At 29.1% G+C, this 15,321-nt stretch overlaps 1 protein-coding gene across 1 annotated transcript in view; it reads right to left on the reverse strand.

Moving 5' to 3' along the window:
* The window catches only part of LOC142317291 (voltage-dependent anion-selective channel-like), a 41,257-nt gene extending 26,252 nt beyond the window's left edge, over window positions 1-15,005 (reverse strand). Inside the window, exons 1-2 of the mRNA XM_075353726.1 lie at window positions 14,850-15,005; window positions 3,200-3,404 (exon numbers count right to left, since the gene is read on the reverse strand). Of these exons, the coding sequence (XP_075209841.1) occupies window positions 3,200-3,398 (199 nt within the window). The 5' untranslated portion in view covers window positions 3,399-3,404; window positions 14,850-15,005. The remainder of the gene's footprint in view (window positions 1-3,199; window positions 3,405-14,849) is intronic.
* Window positions 15,006-15,321: the final 316 nt, after the last annotated feature.

A 15,321-nucleotide genomic window follows, 5' to 3' on the forward strand; every position in this document is an offset into this window, starting at 1 on the left:
TTGACACGGGTTTTTCATCATATTTTGCCCAATTTTCAACCGATTTGCTTGAAAGAATTATTTTTAAAATCAGCAAACTGTTTCATAAAAAAAAAAAAATTCGCTAATAAAAAACGCGGTAGAAATGCGCAGAATAATTCTGCAATTAAATTATCGTAATTTTTGTACTGTTTCAATTTTTTTTTTGTTACAGGCATAAAAAATATCCAATCATAAGCGGTTTTTTTGTCAAAATCTGTTAAATCACTTTAATGTACTGTAATTTCTGAATTTTTTTTCACAAGAGGGTAGCATAAAACTATGAAGGGAGGCAATCAGATACCAACATATTTTCGCGGAGCGATAATCAACCGCGGATCATTGTGATGGGAAAAGGTTAAATCAAATGATGCTAATCATGATAGCTAATCATAACTATCATATTTTATGCCTATATCATAACATGTGATAGAATCTCATTTCCCAATTTGTGTACAAAATGAGGATTCTTCTTATCCCAGAAAACAACATCAGATTCCTCATTCATGTACTGCAATTCACCAGAACTAACACTCATCACAAAAGCTGGAAACTGAATTTAGAAATTGTGTTAATTAAGCACAGCAGGCTGCAACATCCTATTCCATGTCTTCATCTGTTTTTGTAATATAAAAATTTGCTCAAGATTTTTTTTTTCTATGATCATGTGGTGTTGACAGTGGAATATTAAGTTCATCACTCGTTTATGAATGGGTTTAATTGGAGACTAGACTGCTCAATTTAATCAATGATGGTAACACATGCTTGCACTCGCATCATCTTTTGTCACTAGTCACTAACGCAGCCTTGTCTTTAATGCTGTTGGGGAAGCAAATGCACATTTCTCCCAATCCAACTTTGTTGCTTTACAAGGCAGGTCTTGTTCATGAGTTGCATTCCTTTTTTGTGGAGTTTTTTCCATCATTGTTCATGCACGCAAACATTGACTATGGCTTTGCAATTAAAATAAGAATGGGAGAGTGTCCTTGAGAGCAAAGATTACCCAACCAGGATAAGAAATTATTTCTTAGGAACCAAATACTGCCTTTTATATGACAGCTTTAACAAGGACCTATCTTGTAAAGCAACAATGTTAAATTGGGAGAAATGTGTATTTGCTTCCAGCAACATTAAAGACAGGCAGTCTTTAATTTAAAAAAAAAAAAAAAAAAAACAACCTAATCATTCTGGACAACTCATAATGAGAATAATTAAAGCATATGTATCTCAACATCAGTAGACAACAGAGTGGAGGAAACCTTTCAAAACATAACTCCAGAGATGCTTTAAAAGTCAAGGAGGATATGGAGACACACAGTTCTGGTGCACACAGATCTACTATCAATAGATAAATAATTTGTAAATATAAATATATATAAATGTTTAAGATGTGTTCATCACAATACAATGTATTTTTGTGAAGGGGTACAGGTACTTCTCAGACATAAAACATAAATATGAATTTACGATATATAAAAGAATTTATGTAAATATTTATAAACATGCACACATTTTTTTTATTTCTATCAGTAAATATTTCAAAAGAGGCTGTTAATTTAAACAGTTCTAGCTGGGATATTTTTTCTCCTAAATCAAATTGTACTGCAATTTTTTTTTACAGCTGTATACAAAACAATATTTTTTTTTAAATTCTGAATGTAGATTATGTTTTCCACTTTTTTACGAATCTGTTTACTCATTTTTTGAAGAAATTCTATCATTTTAGCAAGCAGAATGTCTCAAATTTGATTTGGAGTGGGTCTAATAAACATTTCTAAATGCAAAACAAGGTCATTCCTGCACCAGCAAAATGTGCAAGATGTTTTTATCAAAATGTGTAGATAACCGTATCTTTTATTTCAATCTAGTTCATTAAGTTCATTTAATGGCACATAAAGCTATGTTGTACATAAAAGGGATTGCAGATTATAAATTCATTACAAAACAAACTGTCAAATTTTCTCAGTTACAAAATCTATGCTAGCCAGTTTAGCAATAATATGCTAATGAAATGTGTTTAGATTTTATTACATGATAATATAATTTTTTTAACCAACTGACCTTTTAGAATTAAATAACATTAGTACAAATTATAATTTTGTTGCCTTAACAGCATTTAGGCATAATTTAAGAATATTAAAATAACTGCCCAAAGTGAAAATGAAAACAATATTACACAAAAATAATTAATAGACCTTGGATCACTTCAACTGTAAGGAAAACTGCCAATGTTATGTTTATGTATCAAATAATAAATTTTGGCACAGTCTTCATAAATGTAAAATCACAACTAGCTGTTAAAATAATATATAAGAACATACAATACTGATATTAAGGAAAATATCACAGTAAAAACCAGTGGATATTCTGTAAAATCTATAGTATGACAATTACCAAATTTGTTAAAATTGTCTCCAAAATTTGGCAAACTCGATGGAAAAATGTGATAAGTGTCATTTAACAACATTCCAGCTTTAAAAAATGCCTACAAATGAACATCAATGATAAAAAACAATACATTTATAATAAAATGAGAGAATTACAAAAGACTAAAATTTAATTATAGTTTTCTTTTCAAATTTCATTAAAAATAACCAATTTTGGTTATAATTTTTTGTAAAGAGGTAAATTCTTTCTATTTTTCCACGTAGCGCTATAGCATGTTAATCAGTCCAATTTGGGCATATGTGGTTTTCACCAGATCTTTACGTTTTGATACCTAAGGAACCCAAAAAACCAGATGAAAATTTTCCAGATGTTCTATATATAAATATGTGTGTGTTTCTGTTTAGTGTTAGGTGTCACACCCTAATCATCTTATATCTCCAGAACTACTCTGACATATTTTGACCGAACTTGAGTAATTACTTCTGTAGATGGGACATTGATGACATTAAATTTTCAACTTAAAATGTCAACGGGGGTTTGGCTGCTGAGCAAGGTTACTCTCAGTATCTCAAGATTTCACCTAATTGAGGTCTTATTTTTCTTTGGCACATTTGTTAACAATTGAAAAATATTTCCAGAAAAACATGTTTGCAAAAACTAACTTTAAAAAACATTAATTTTTAAATGTACATGCTCTAAACAAAAAAAAATAAAATCCTACAACTGTGTTGTCAGCTTTTTTTATTTAATTATTTGGCAAAATAATCAACATTAAACAAGTAACAGTACTTACCATATTCCTTGAACTTATATTTGGTTTCAAGGGCTCCAAAAACTTTTCCAGTTTCACGGTTTGAAACGCCACCACTGGAAAATTCTACACCAGATGTTGTTTTAGTCTTCAAATCCAATTTCAGAAGGCCAAAGTGGTAACCTTTTCCAAAGACATCCCGAGCATTCTTGCCTAAATCACCATAACATGGTGGAGCCATTTCTACCTAAAATCACACACACAATATAAAGATACTGGTTGAGATATGTTATTTTAGATATGATTAATATTTATAAAACATTGAAGAGAGCTTGCAAGCAGAAATTAAGACTGAAATAAGAAATATTTTAAACTGGAAAGAGTTTTTTTTTTAGAGAATATTTACTTAGAATGTAGCTTCTTTTTATATCAGAGAATCATTTAAACAGAATACAAAGGACAGAAAAGAGCAACTTATAACTGAGAACTATAATTCTCAATTATAAGTCTGTCTTTTGGCTAAATTCCAAAAGTTATGATTTTCAGATCTAGATAGAGAAATAATTTGAGGAAAATGTTTACTGAATAAACTAGGGTACCAAGTGTGCACTGTAACTGAACATTTAATTGCACCTTAAGCATTAATTTGGAACTTGAAGAATAAAAAGCAAGATTGGTTAAATTGGCCAAAATGAAATCAACATAAATTAAAAATTGTTATATTTATATAATGTATCACAAATGCTTTGTCTAATTGTTCAAACTTGTAAAAAAAAATTATAGTTAATTTAATTATAGTTTTTAAATCAAATTTTACAACCAAAGTACAGACCAAAAAAAAAATACTTAGGCAATTTTGTTATTTTCAGCAAAATATTAATAAGAGTCACTATTTTAATGACCATTGAAACAATATAAACTAGAGAAGGAAGATAACTCTTAGATATCTATAAATTATTACTAGTGTAATCAAAAAATAATCTTCATATTTAAATTTTTTTTAAATGTAAAAACCTTTTACTTAACATGTCATAAAATTTATATTAAGTGAATTATCTGAACATAGAATAACACTAGTTTATTTTTTAAAATCTACTTTGTAGCTTACTCTTCAAAAAGTAACAGTTAACAAGGATAAAATCAAAGAATCCATACTTATTAATGTTGCATAAATGGATTCCGAGCATTATTAACAATGCTTTTAATACTCTGTTTTACAATTTAATTGATGACAAGAGATGTAAGGACTGATATGAAGGATGTTTTTTTTAGTTAAATATGCAATGAACTCTGGACAAGTGATTAGGCATTAATTTATCTAACCTAAGTGCAAAAGTAGTTAAGTATCATGATATGCAAGAAATTGTTCTTATGAATAAAATTTAGAGGTGTGAATTTTATTTGTTTTAATTTTGAAATTCAAGCATTTCCTGTTTTACAGATAACAGGACATTTAATAGAAAATTTTATATTCACATTTTTATGGGTAGGCAATAAATTTTTATATCATAAATGTTATAAGTATGTATAAATAAATATATAAATAATCATATACTGATCACATATATTATACATGTGTATGTGTGTATTAATTTAAAATGAAAAGGGAGAAAGACTGATTAGACAACTTACAATCCAGAAAGTAGGTGAAAAGTAACAAATGTAAGTATATGAAGTTGCTAGGTAAAACTATTGTTCAATCAATAAAAAAAATTCCATTTCTTAAAACAATTCATTCTTTGTACTTATATATATTTTTATTATGGACACCAACTAGACTGAACGAATATGAGTTAATAAGTTAAAGTAAATTACATACAAATGCGATATTAAAAACAAATTGAATGAATGGTACAATCGCATAAAATTCATTGAAAGTAGCAATTTACAAAAAGATAACATTAAAACAATTTAGAATGGACAACTGAATGAACTCTTTTTATTTACTTTAAGATACTAATATTATGTTTACTAGTTAAAGTTGGTAATAACCGGATCATGCCTATTCTTTAAAAAAAAAAAGATGTTAATTATAATGAAAAATTTACAGTAAAATCACAAATGTTCTATCATAAATTCAAGAATAACATTACAAATAATCATTAATATCATGACAATTCACTAATTTCATGATTACTAAGAATTACACTAATCCTAATTTCACAAACTATTTAAAAAATACATTATCAATATTAAGTAAACAAAAAAAAATATTATATAACATAAAATAAGTATATTACTTATGTATGAAGGAATTTTTTATGATTTTCTATTAATAAGCAATCTTTCCAAATTACCTCTGAAATAGTCACTTAACATTAACATTGAACCATTTTACAATAAAGTAATCAAGTTTATGAAAAATTTTTTCTTGCTTAGAATTAAAACTATGATTAAGCTACATATTTTTTATCACCAAATTCTTATCATGATCTACCCCTTCTTGGTGAAATTATTGCTCACTCTTGATCTATCTTAATAAAGACAGAATTTCAGAGGTTTGAGTTTACAGTTAAAACTACCATTTTTCTATTTTTTGGAAACAATTTCTTGAATTTTTTCTGAATACATAGAATAGTACTATTTTTAACTAAAGAACTGGATGGGGGTTGCTGCTTGATAATAACAGAATGCCACTCTTTAAACTACAAAAATTTTGACAAAAACTATAAAATGAGGTACTAAAAAAAAAATTAAAATTCATAATAAAAAATTTAGTAAATATTCGAGCATCATGACAGCCTACTCTACAAGTTAATAAGATCCACTAATAAAAACAGCTTTGAAAAAGAAATGCATAATAAATAGTAAAAAAATAACATTCATGAAAAGAGTAAATGATTTGTTGTACATATCAATCACCATCCTTTAAGATGGGAGTGTTTTACTGGAAAAAATCAAAAATACAAAGTTAAAATAAAAAAAATTCAAATAATGAAAACACCTGTAACAAATTCAACAAAAATTATTAATTTATTTTTAGAAAATACTTTTATGATGGATACATACTACAATGGAAACACTTGAAACCAGATATAAATAACTACTAAATCCAATTCAGTTAGCTTATAGAGTTCAAATAAACAGATGCATGCAAGTGTTCAGGTGGCCGATTCTCAAGCATCTTCTGTAAATCCTGATGCTTATAAAAGAAACTATGCAATGTTGCACACACAGTATTTTAATTTATAAAAATTATACATATATTTTAAATTTAAATAAATTAAGACATATTAAATTATCAATAAAGTATTTCTTACCTTGTTCTGTACATCTGATAAACCATGAGTATTTTATTTATTAAAATTATTTATTATTACATAGTTTCCTTGAGTTCTTAAGTCATGAAATTGTCCAGTAACAGAAAAAGTTCACTAATATTTTAGATTAAATTTCTATGATAAATTTTGTCATCAGATTGTGAAAAATCAGTGCTACCAGTGTCGAGATACAATGAAAGGCTCAATTCTGTTTTCTATTATATTATCAAATTCCCAATAATTTGTTCAACAGTATCTATTATACATTTTATAGTTTTTCCATTCTGTTGGCCCGTTTTATCAATGGCTTTTAGGCATAAATTTTTAACAACCAATATTATAAAAGTAGTATTTTCATAACTTTTGATTTGTTCCCAAACTTACTCAACTGGGTTGAGTTCAACAATGATAGGGAGGAATCGAAGTATGGTTTTACCGGTGAATCTTTATAACTCTTCAATTTTATTCACATTAAAATTACTATTAGTATGCGAAACCCTTTGCAATAACTGGAACTTAAAAATTCATCCTCAAAAAAAATCTCTCCTATTTAACTAAGCCACATTTTGAAATTATTTTCCCACACAGTTGGAACTTTTCCATTTACGTGAAAGCTAAGAGGGTTATCTAAGGCATTAACCGAATTATCCTCCAGAAGAGGTAACACATCACTACACCATCTCTCAAAAGAGTCCATCTTGTTATGGCTTTAAAGAGCCATACAGAAAGGCTTTTTTTGACGAATCTTTCCAAAGATAAAGCTGTGGCCTTCATTGACTCAAGTTTCATCCATACATTCTGCAGCCCTCTTGTCTCATTTCCTTTATTTCAGCGAGGTAATATCTTCACCATAAAATGGTATCATCCCTGTCAATTAAACACTTTCCTGGCCCCATTTTTCATGTTTAAAATTCACACTTTTTAAAGATAGATAATTATTTTAAATAATGCAAATTTAAATGGCAACAGGAGCTAAATAAACTCAATAAGAGCCTTAACAAACTCAACCTTACGGTTATTAAGGCAACAACCTAAGATTATTGCCTTGATTGTTATTTTCTTGTTATGTTCCACTTGTGCCATCGGGTGCTGCTATCTAGCAAGGGCTTGGGCTCTCCGGCAAGCTATGGTCATACAATGTCCTATGTCGTAATACTGCAAGGAGTGGTCATTGTGATGTAGCGACTTCTATGCATTCGGTGCCAGAATCTGACCCAGAGCAGTTGTGTTGTACATTCAGTCCGGATGGACACGCATACTAATGTTCGAATGAACACTTATTTTCTTTTTATATTTGTATGTTATTAAGTTAATCAGATGTTATCAAAATGTCAAGAAGAAAGATATTAAATAACCATTCAATAAGCCTTTCAATTCATCACCTATGCATCTACAGTTCATACTAGCTCTAAAACCTACCACAAAGGTTTTATGGTTCACATTGCAACAGCTATAACACTACTTCATATAATCAGCAGAGCTTTTACATACACTGATTTATTTCATTAATTAATTAATTTTTTACACTTTCTACATTAATTTATTTATACACTTCTTTTGAAGCAATTCAAAACGCATAGCGATAGAATCATTGTAATAAGGATAAAATCAAAACCTAAACCGACAACGATTGTTAACGTCTATATGCCTACAAGCGCCCATGATGATGATGAGGTAGAGTGTGTATACGAAGAGATTGATGAAGCAATTAAACACGTAAAAGGAGATGAAAATTTAATAATAGTTGGAGATTGGAATGCAAGCATTGGAAAAGGCAAGGAAGGAAATATAGTGGGTGAATACGGGCTGGGCAAAAGGAATGAAAGAGGGGACCGACTTATAGAATTTTGCACAAAGTATAATTTAGTAATTGCCAACACCCAATTTAAAAATCATAATAGAAGAATATACACTTGGAAAAAGCCAGGCGATACTGGAAGGTATCAGATAGATTATATCATGGTTAAGCAAAGATTTAGAAATCAACTCGTTGACTGCAAAACTTAGCCTGGAGCAGACATTGATAGCGACCATAATTTGGTGATAATGAAATGTAGATTGGGGTTTAAAAACCTGAAGAAAAGGTGTCAGATGAATCGGTGGAATTTAGAGAAGCTTGAGGAAGAGGAGGTAAAGAAGATTTTTGAGGAGGACATCGCAAGAGGTCTGAGTAAAAAAGATAAGGTAGAAAATGTAGAAGAAGAATGGGAGAATGTTAAAAACGAAATTCTTAAATCAGCAGAAGCAAACTTAGGCGGAATAAAGAGAACCGGTAGAAAACCTTGGGTTTCAGACGATATATTGCAGCTGATGGATGAACGTACAAAATATAAGAATGCTAGTGATGAAGAAAGTAAAAGGAACCATCGGCAATTAAGAAATGCTATAAACAGGAAGTGCAAACTGGCGAAAGAGGAGTGGATTAAAGAAAAGTGTTCAGAAGTGGAAAGAGAAATGAACATTGTTAAAATAGACGGAGCATACAGGAAATTTAAAGAAAGTTTTGGGGTACATAAATTAAAATCTAATTATGTGTTAAACAAAGATGGTACACCAATATATAATACGAAAGGTAAAGTCGATAGATGGGTGGAATATATTGAAGAGTTATACGGAGGAAATGAATTAGAAAATGGTGTTATAGAGGAAGAAGAGGAAGTTGAGGAGGATGAAATGGGAGAAACAATACTGAGATCTGAATTTAAGAGAGCATTAAAAGATTTAAATGGCAGAAAGGCTCCTGGAATAGACGGAATACCTGTAGAATTACTGCGCAGTGCAGGTGAGGAAGCGATTGATAGATTATACAAACTGGTGTGTAATATTTATGAAAATGGGGAATTTCCATCAGACTTCAAAAAAAGTGTTATAGTTATGATACCAAAGAAAGCAGGGGCAGATAAATGTGAAGAATACAGAACAATTAGTTTAACTAGTCATGCATCAAAAATCTTAACTAGAATTTTATACAGAAGAATTGAGAGGAGAGTGGAAGAAGTGTTAGGAGAAGACCAATTTGGTTTCAGGAAAAGTATAGGAACAAGGGAAGCAATTTTAGGCCTCAGATTAACAGTAGAAGGAAGATTAAAGAAAAACAAACCGACATACTTGGCGTTTATAGACCTAGAAAAGGCATTCGATAACGTAGACTGGAATAAAATGTTCAGCATTTTTAAAAAATTAGGGTTCAAATACAGAGATAGAAGAATAATTGCTAACATGTACAGGAACCAAACAGCAACAATAACAATTGAAGAACATAAGAAAGAAGTCCTAATAAGAAAGGGAGTCCGACAAGGATGTTCCCTATCTCCGTTACTTTTTAATCTTTACATGGAACTAGCAGTTAATGATGTTAAAGAACAATTTAGATTCGGAGTAACAGTACAAGGTGAAAAGATAAAGATGCTACGATTTGCTGATGATATAGTAATTCTAGCCAAGAGTAAAAAGGATTTAGAAGAAACAATGAACGGCATAGATGAAGTCCTACGCAAGAACTATCGCGTGAAAATAAACAAGAACAAAACAAAAGTAATGAAATGTAGTAGAAATAACAAAGATGGACCGCTGAATGTGAAAATAGGAGGAGAAAAGATTATGGAGGTAGAAGAATTTTGTTATTTGGGAAGTAAAATTACTAAAGATGGACGAAGCAGGAGCGATATAAAATGCCGAATAGCACAAGCTAAACGAGCCTTCAGTAAGAAATGTAATTTCTTTACATCAAAAATTAATTTAAATGTCAGGAAAAGATTTTTGAAAGTGTATGTTTGGAGTGTCGCTTTATATGGAAGTGAAACTTGGACAATCGGAGTATCTGAGAAGAAAAGATTAGAAGCTTTTGAAATGCGGTGCTATAGGAGAATGTTAAAAATCAGATGGGTGGTTAAAGTGACAAATGAAGAGGTATTGCGGCAAATAGATGAAGAAAGAAGCATTTGGAAAAATATAGTTAAAAGAAGAGACAGACTTATATGCCACATACTAAGGCATCCTGGAATAGTCGCTTTAATATTGGAAGGACAGGTAGAAGGGAAAAATTGTGTAGGCAGGCCACGTTTGGAGTATGTAAAACAAATTGTTGGGGATGTAGGATGTAGAGGGTATACTGAAATGAAACTACTAGCACTAGATAGGGAATCTTGGAGAGCTGCATCAAACCAGTCAAATGACTGAAGACAAAAAAAAAAAAATACACTTCTATTACCAAGGAAGCAGAAAAAACAGTTGCAGAAGGAAGTTTAGAATATTCACTAACTCAAAAACCTACTGTTAAAATGTAGATCACTGACATGGACCAAAAATAAAATAGTACACCACATCAAGAACCACCTTCATTCCAGAAAGGAAACAAATTATTGTTATTGTTTTATCATTAAGTTGGGTAGTAATAATGATATTTTAAGTGTTTTTTTCAATATAGAATGTAATGTAAATTTACTATCTTTTTAATTTCATTAACCTTTTGCAAAATGATAGTTCTCTAATACATAGAGCTAAAGTAAGAAACACACACACACACATATATATATATATATATATATATAAACCCATACCAAATAAAAATCTGTATTAAATTATTAACATCCAAAGCATCATGGATCAGATACACCAAAACCTGAAAAACTGACGAAATAAGAAAGAAAAAGTTAAATTCCAATAAACCAATTACAAATAAAGAAAAATTCACAAGGCTTGTTTTAAACCAATGATCTCCAGTCAAAATCAGTATACACTGATTTAACTTTATACATGAAAAAACTGGGTGCTGACTACAGATACATTTTGAATAATAAGAACTATAATTGATGCAAGATTATTGATTTGGAATAACAGAGAACTTATTAAGTTTTTTATCAACCGGATCTTATTTTTCTCAAAATAAAAAATTTTAGTTACCTTTTCATAGTTTTAAATTTAGTTTTTTAATTCAACTAGGAGTAATTTGTCTTCAGAAGAACAAATTCTTTCTTAGGAAAAAATCAAGATGTCAAGAAATAAATTAACATTATCTCATACATAACATTATAAAACATCACATTACACATAACTGAATAAGTAAGCACACACAAAAAAACAATATACTTTATATGTTCCTACTGTAAGTCCAGTTTCTAGCATTCTAATTTTTTTTTTTATATTTAATTCTTAAGACATACCCTACTACTATGAAAGATTAGTAACTAAGTAATTAATATTAAGCTGTGATAATTTCACGATAAGATGAATATCAGAAAACATATTACAAATTTTCTTATCACAAAAAAAAAATAACCATATGAATATTGACTGATTTAATAACATTAATAATAAACTATATAATGAATAATAATAAATAAATGTAATCAACTAGGATGAATAATCAACTAGAATTGTAAGCATTAAAACTAGAATGATCGATCACATCCCCTTTTAAAATCATTTTCTGAAAGTGATTTTTAAAAACTTAATACTTTTTTTAAAAGATGTTGATTTATGTCAATTTATTCTAGTTGATCCCAGCATTTATTAACTTCATATTATCACACATTGTATATAATTAGAAATACTTCTACAAATTACAAATTCTTCAATCTTAATTTTAAGATTCCTACTGTAAAAAAAAAGTGATAATATGAATGGAGCAAGAAAATTCTGATTTTACATTCAGTAAATAAATAAAAATTTGACGATTTTTTTTCTAAATCTAAAATAATTCCATTTTGTGAAATTTGAAAATAAAAATTACAAAAACTTAATTTTTATTTTAACATAAATCCTTACATTTTAAAGTCCAATTCGTCACTTTTTATGACTTAGTCTCCAGTTCTAATGTAGAATTACAATAATTAGAATTTAAGTTGTTCTGATATTTTTTTAGGCTATTTCCTAAAATCATAAAACCAAATCAAGACAAAGTTGAAAATTTACCAAAACTAAAAAAATTGTTGCAACGAATAAATAACCAAAACAAAAAAAATTGGAAAATTTATGGCAGTGAGGTCATTTGCTGACTGTTCTAACTCAAAATTTCTTTGTAAGCTCACTACAATAGTTTATTTTTATGTAATTTATAATTCACTGCTTTTTCAGTTTTTTTTTTTTATAGGGCTGTTTTTGACAAATCAACTATAAAAATTTGTACAAAATTAAATATGAAAATTGTTAAGTATTTAACAAAAAAAAACCACCACTCAATAAAAATACCTTTCCATAAATGTCAAAATAAGAACAAAGAATTTTTGTGCTACTACTTTTACTTGATAGTTTTTCTTTAATTATTATGATTTTGTCTGGATTTGCTGCTTGTTCAGAAAATGATTAGATATGATGATATATGATTTAGAAAATGATGGTGCTGACAAAGTTTAAATAATGAGTTTTCATAACAATAAGTACAAAGCAAATCCTATATTTTCTTATCAAATCTCAAGTCGCAATCTCACTATCTTAATGTTAATTTTAATTATTATCATTCATCAATCAATAACCTCAATAAGAAAAAATGGTCTAGGTGCACAAACATGATTTAGTAAAGTGGGTATTACAGATTTACTGACATCTAACTCAATCTTGCAATCTTTTCAGGACAATATAAGTAACTATTTAGCACAAACCACTGTTCAGTTCACCAAATCTATATTACCTAGTAATAATGAAGTGTGTGCAACTTCGTATAATTATATATAGAATTACACAAGGTATCCAGTAGCTCAGGTCATATCCACTGTAGACTACAGTTTTAAATGAAAAACAGGTGTAGGACTACCTAACTTTATTGGCTAGTTATAATGTTTTACAGGTATAAAAAAGTTAAATACTTTTTTTTTAGTTATGGGGAAAACAAGATAAAATAAAACAATATATCTAACCAAATCAAATTTTTACATAAAAATAAACAGCAGCAACTGCTAAACTTGCTTGCCATACTTCAATACACATTGACACCAATAAATAAAAGTACAACTACCCAATTGCATATACCTTGCAAATACTGTTAACATAGAATACAGAAAGCACAAACTAGAATAAAACCCTAGTTTATAATAAAAAATTTAATATGAATACTTGTAGTAGATTCAAATTCATTAAATATCATTTCCATAACACTTCACAACCAGAACTGAAAAATGATGAAATACAAATCATATTTCTGAACTTCATTTAGGAAAAATCAAAATTTGTACATAAAACACAATAGCTAATGAATATTCATAACTCAATAGTTACAGATATCTAATGACACTAAAGTAACTAAATCAGATGATTATCTCAGTTACAAAAAACTGCTAATTCTCAAGCACTCTACAAAAGACGAATAACTCTCATTAGGTCAAAAGATAGCAAAACTCATCATTCCATATCAGCTGATTTTAAAGTAGAGAGTTATAAGGTTCAAAACCTAGCAAGCATTCAGATTTTATACAGATTTGAATACTAGATCATGGATACCAGTGTTTTGATGGTTGAATTTAAATTAACCACACATCTCAGCAATGGTTGAATTTAAATTAACCACACATCTCAGCAATGGTTGAATTTAAATTAACCACACATCTCAGCAATGGTTGAATTTAAATTAACCACACATCTCAGCAATGGTCGACCTGAGATTGTACAAGGCTATTCTTCATTTACATTTATACATATCCTCATTCATCCTCTTAAGTAATACCTTGCAAAAGTTCTGGAGGGTAAATAGAAAAAATGAAAAGTCAGTCAAATAATGGCAAGAACTGCATTTTCAGACTTTGCATTCCACAGAATGCTCTAAATATTACTGTGTGAAACATTTATTCCCACCAAAATAGAAAATTCTGAAAGCATCAGATAACTCCCAATTAATTAACATTAAATTATGCTGTTAACAACGCTTGCAATTTTCTGTAAAACTAGACTTGCAAATTATAAACCAGAATTAAATCGATTTAAGTGCAATTTTATTTAACTTCCAAATATCAATTGATATTAGGTGCCAATCTACACCCATTCAAATGAATTATCTTTGTAATCACAGTAAACTACTAGTTTACACGTGTGATTGATACAAAGACTTAAATTTTCTCCTAATTCAAATACTACAAAACCAGATGAATAGTTCCGACAATCAACCACGGCTGCTCGGGCAAAATAAGGGTGTAGCCTACAAGTTCCAACTACTCAGAAACCAACTTACTTATAAAAGAATTACTCTTAATTTCTAACAAAGCAATAACACACTTTGATAAAGTGAAGGTTTAACGCTGGATTCAAAGCGTTACACCATTCCTTTGATGGAACCAGCAGTGTGGGGGGTCGGTACAAACGCCACTTTGCCTACAATAAATAATTCTATATATCGAACAATAAAAAATCCACGAAAATTACTTCCAAATACACTAAACACTATGATAATTGTTTTAACAAGAAAATAACTGTCAAAATTACCAATAATAAAAAAAACAAATCACCTGCTTAAAATACGGACAAGTGGTACGACAAAGTTAGTCAGCAGAGAGGACAGAAGATCGCACAACCAAATGCAGGCAACAAACTCAATAGCAAACAAAAATATCTCTTATACATAATATTTGAAGCTATTTAAAAAGTTATTTTTAATAATCCACATAAACGTAATGATATAAAGTTATTGTCTGTTTATGGCGTTATCTCGAAAGATTACAAAGATTTAAAAGTAGCCGATTTATATTAAAAAAAGTCGCAAACTAATTGTAGAAAAACCCCTTTTTCCGGCGAATGATTGACGTGTTAATTTAAAAAAAGTAAGGAAATATAACTTGTTTTTTTTTTAAATAGAGATTTAAAGAAATTATTTATCAACTTCAATAATAATATAAACTTTCCTGTGTCAGAAACGTGTGTTCAATTTAAGAAATAATAAGTAGTTATAAATTAATTTACATGAAACTTTTTCCCAAAATC

The sequence above is a fragment of the Lycorma delicatula genome, chromosome 1 (genome assembly GCF_047948215.1).
Source record: "Lycorma delicatula isolate Av1 chromosome 1, ASM4794821v1, whole genome shotgun sequence".
In the NCBI taxonomy this organism is placed as follows: domain Eukaryota; kingdom Metazoa; phylum Arthropoda; class Insecta; order Hemiptera; family Fulgoridae; genus Lycorma; species Lycorma delicatula.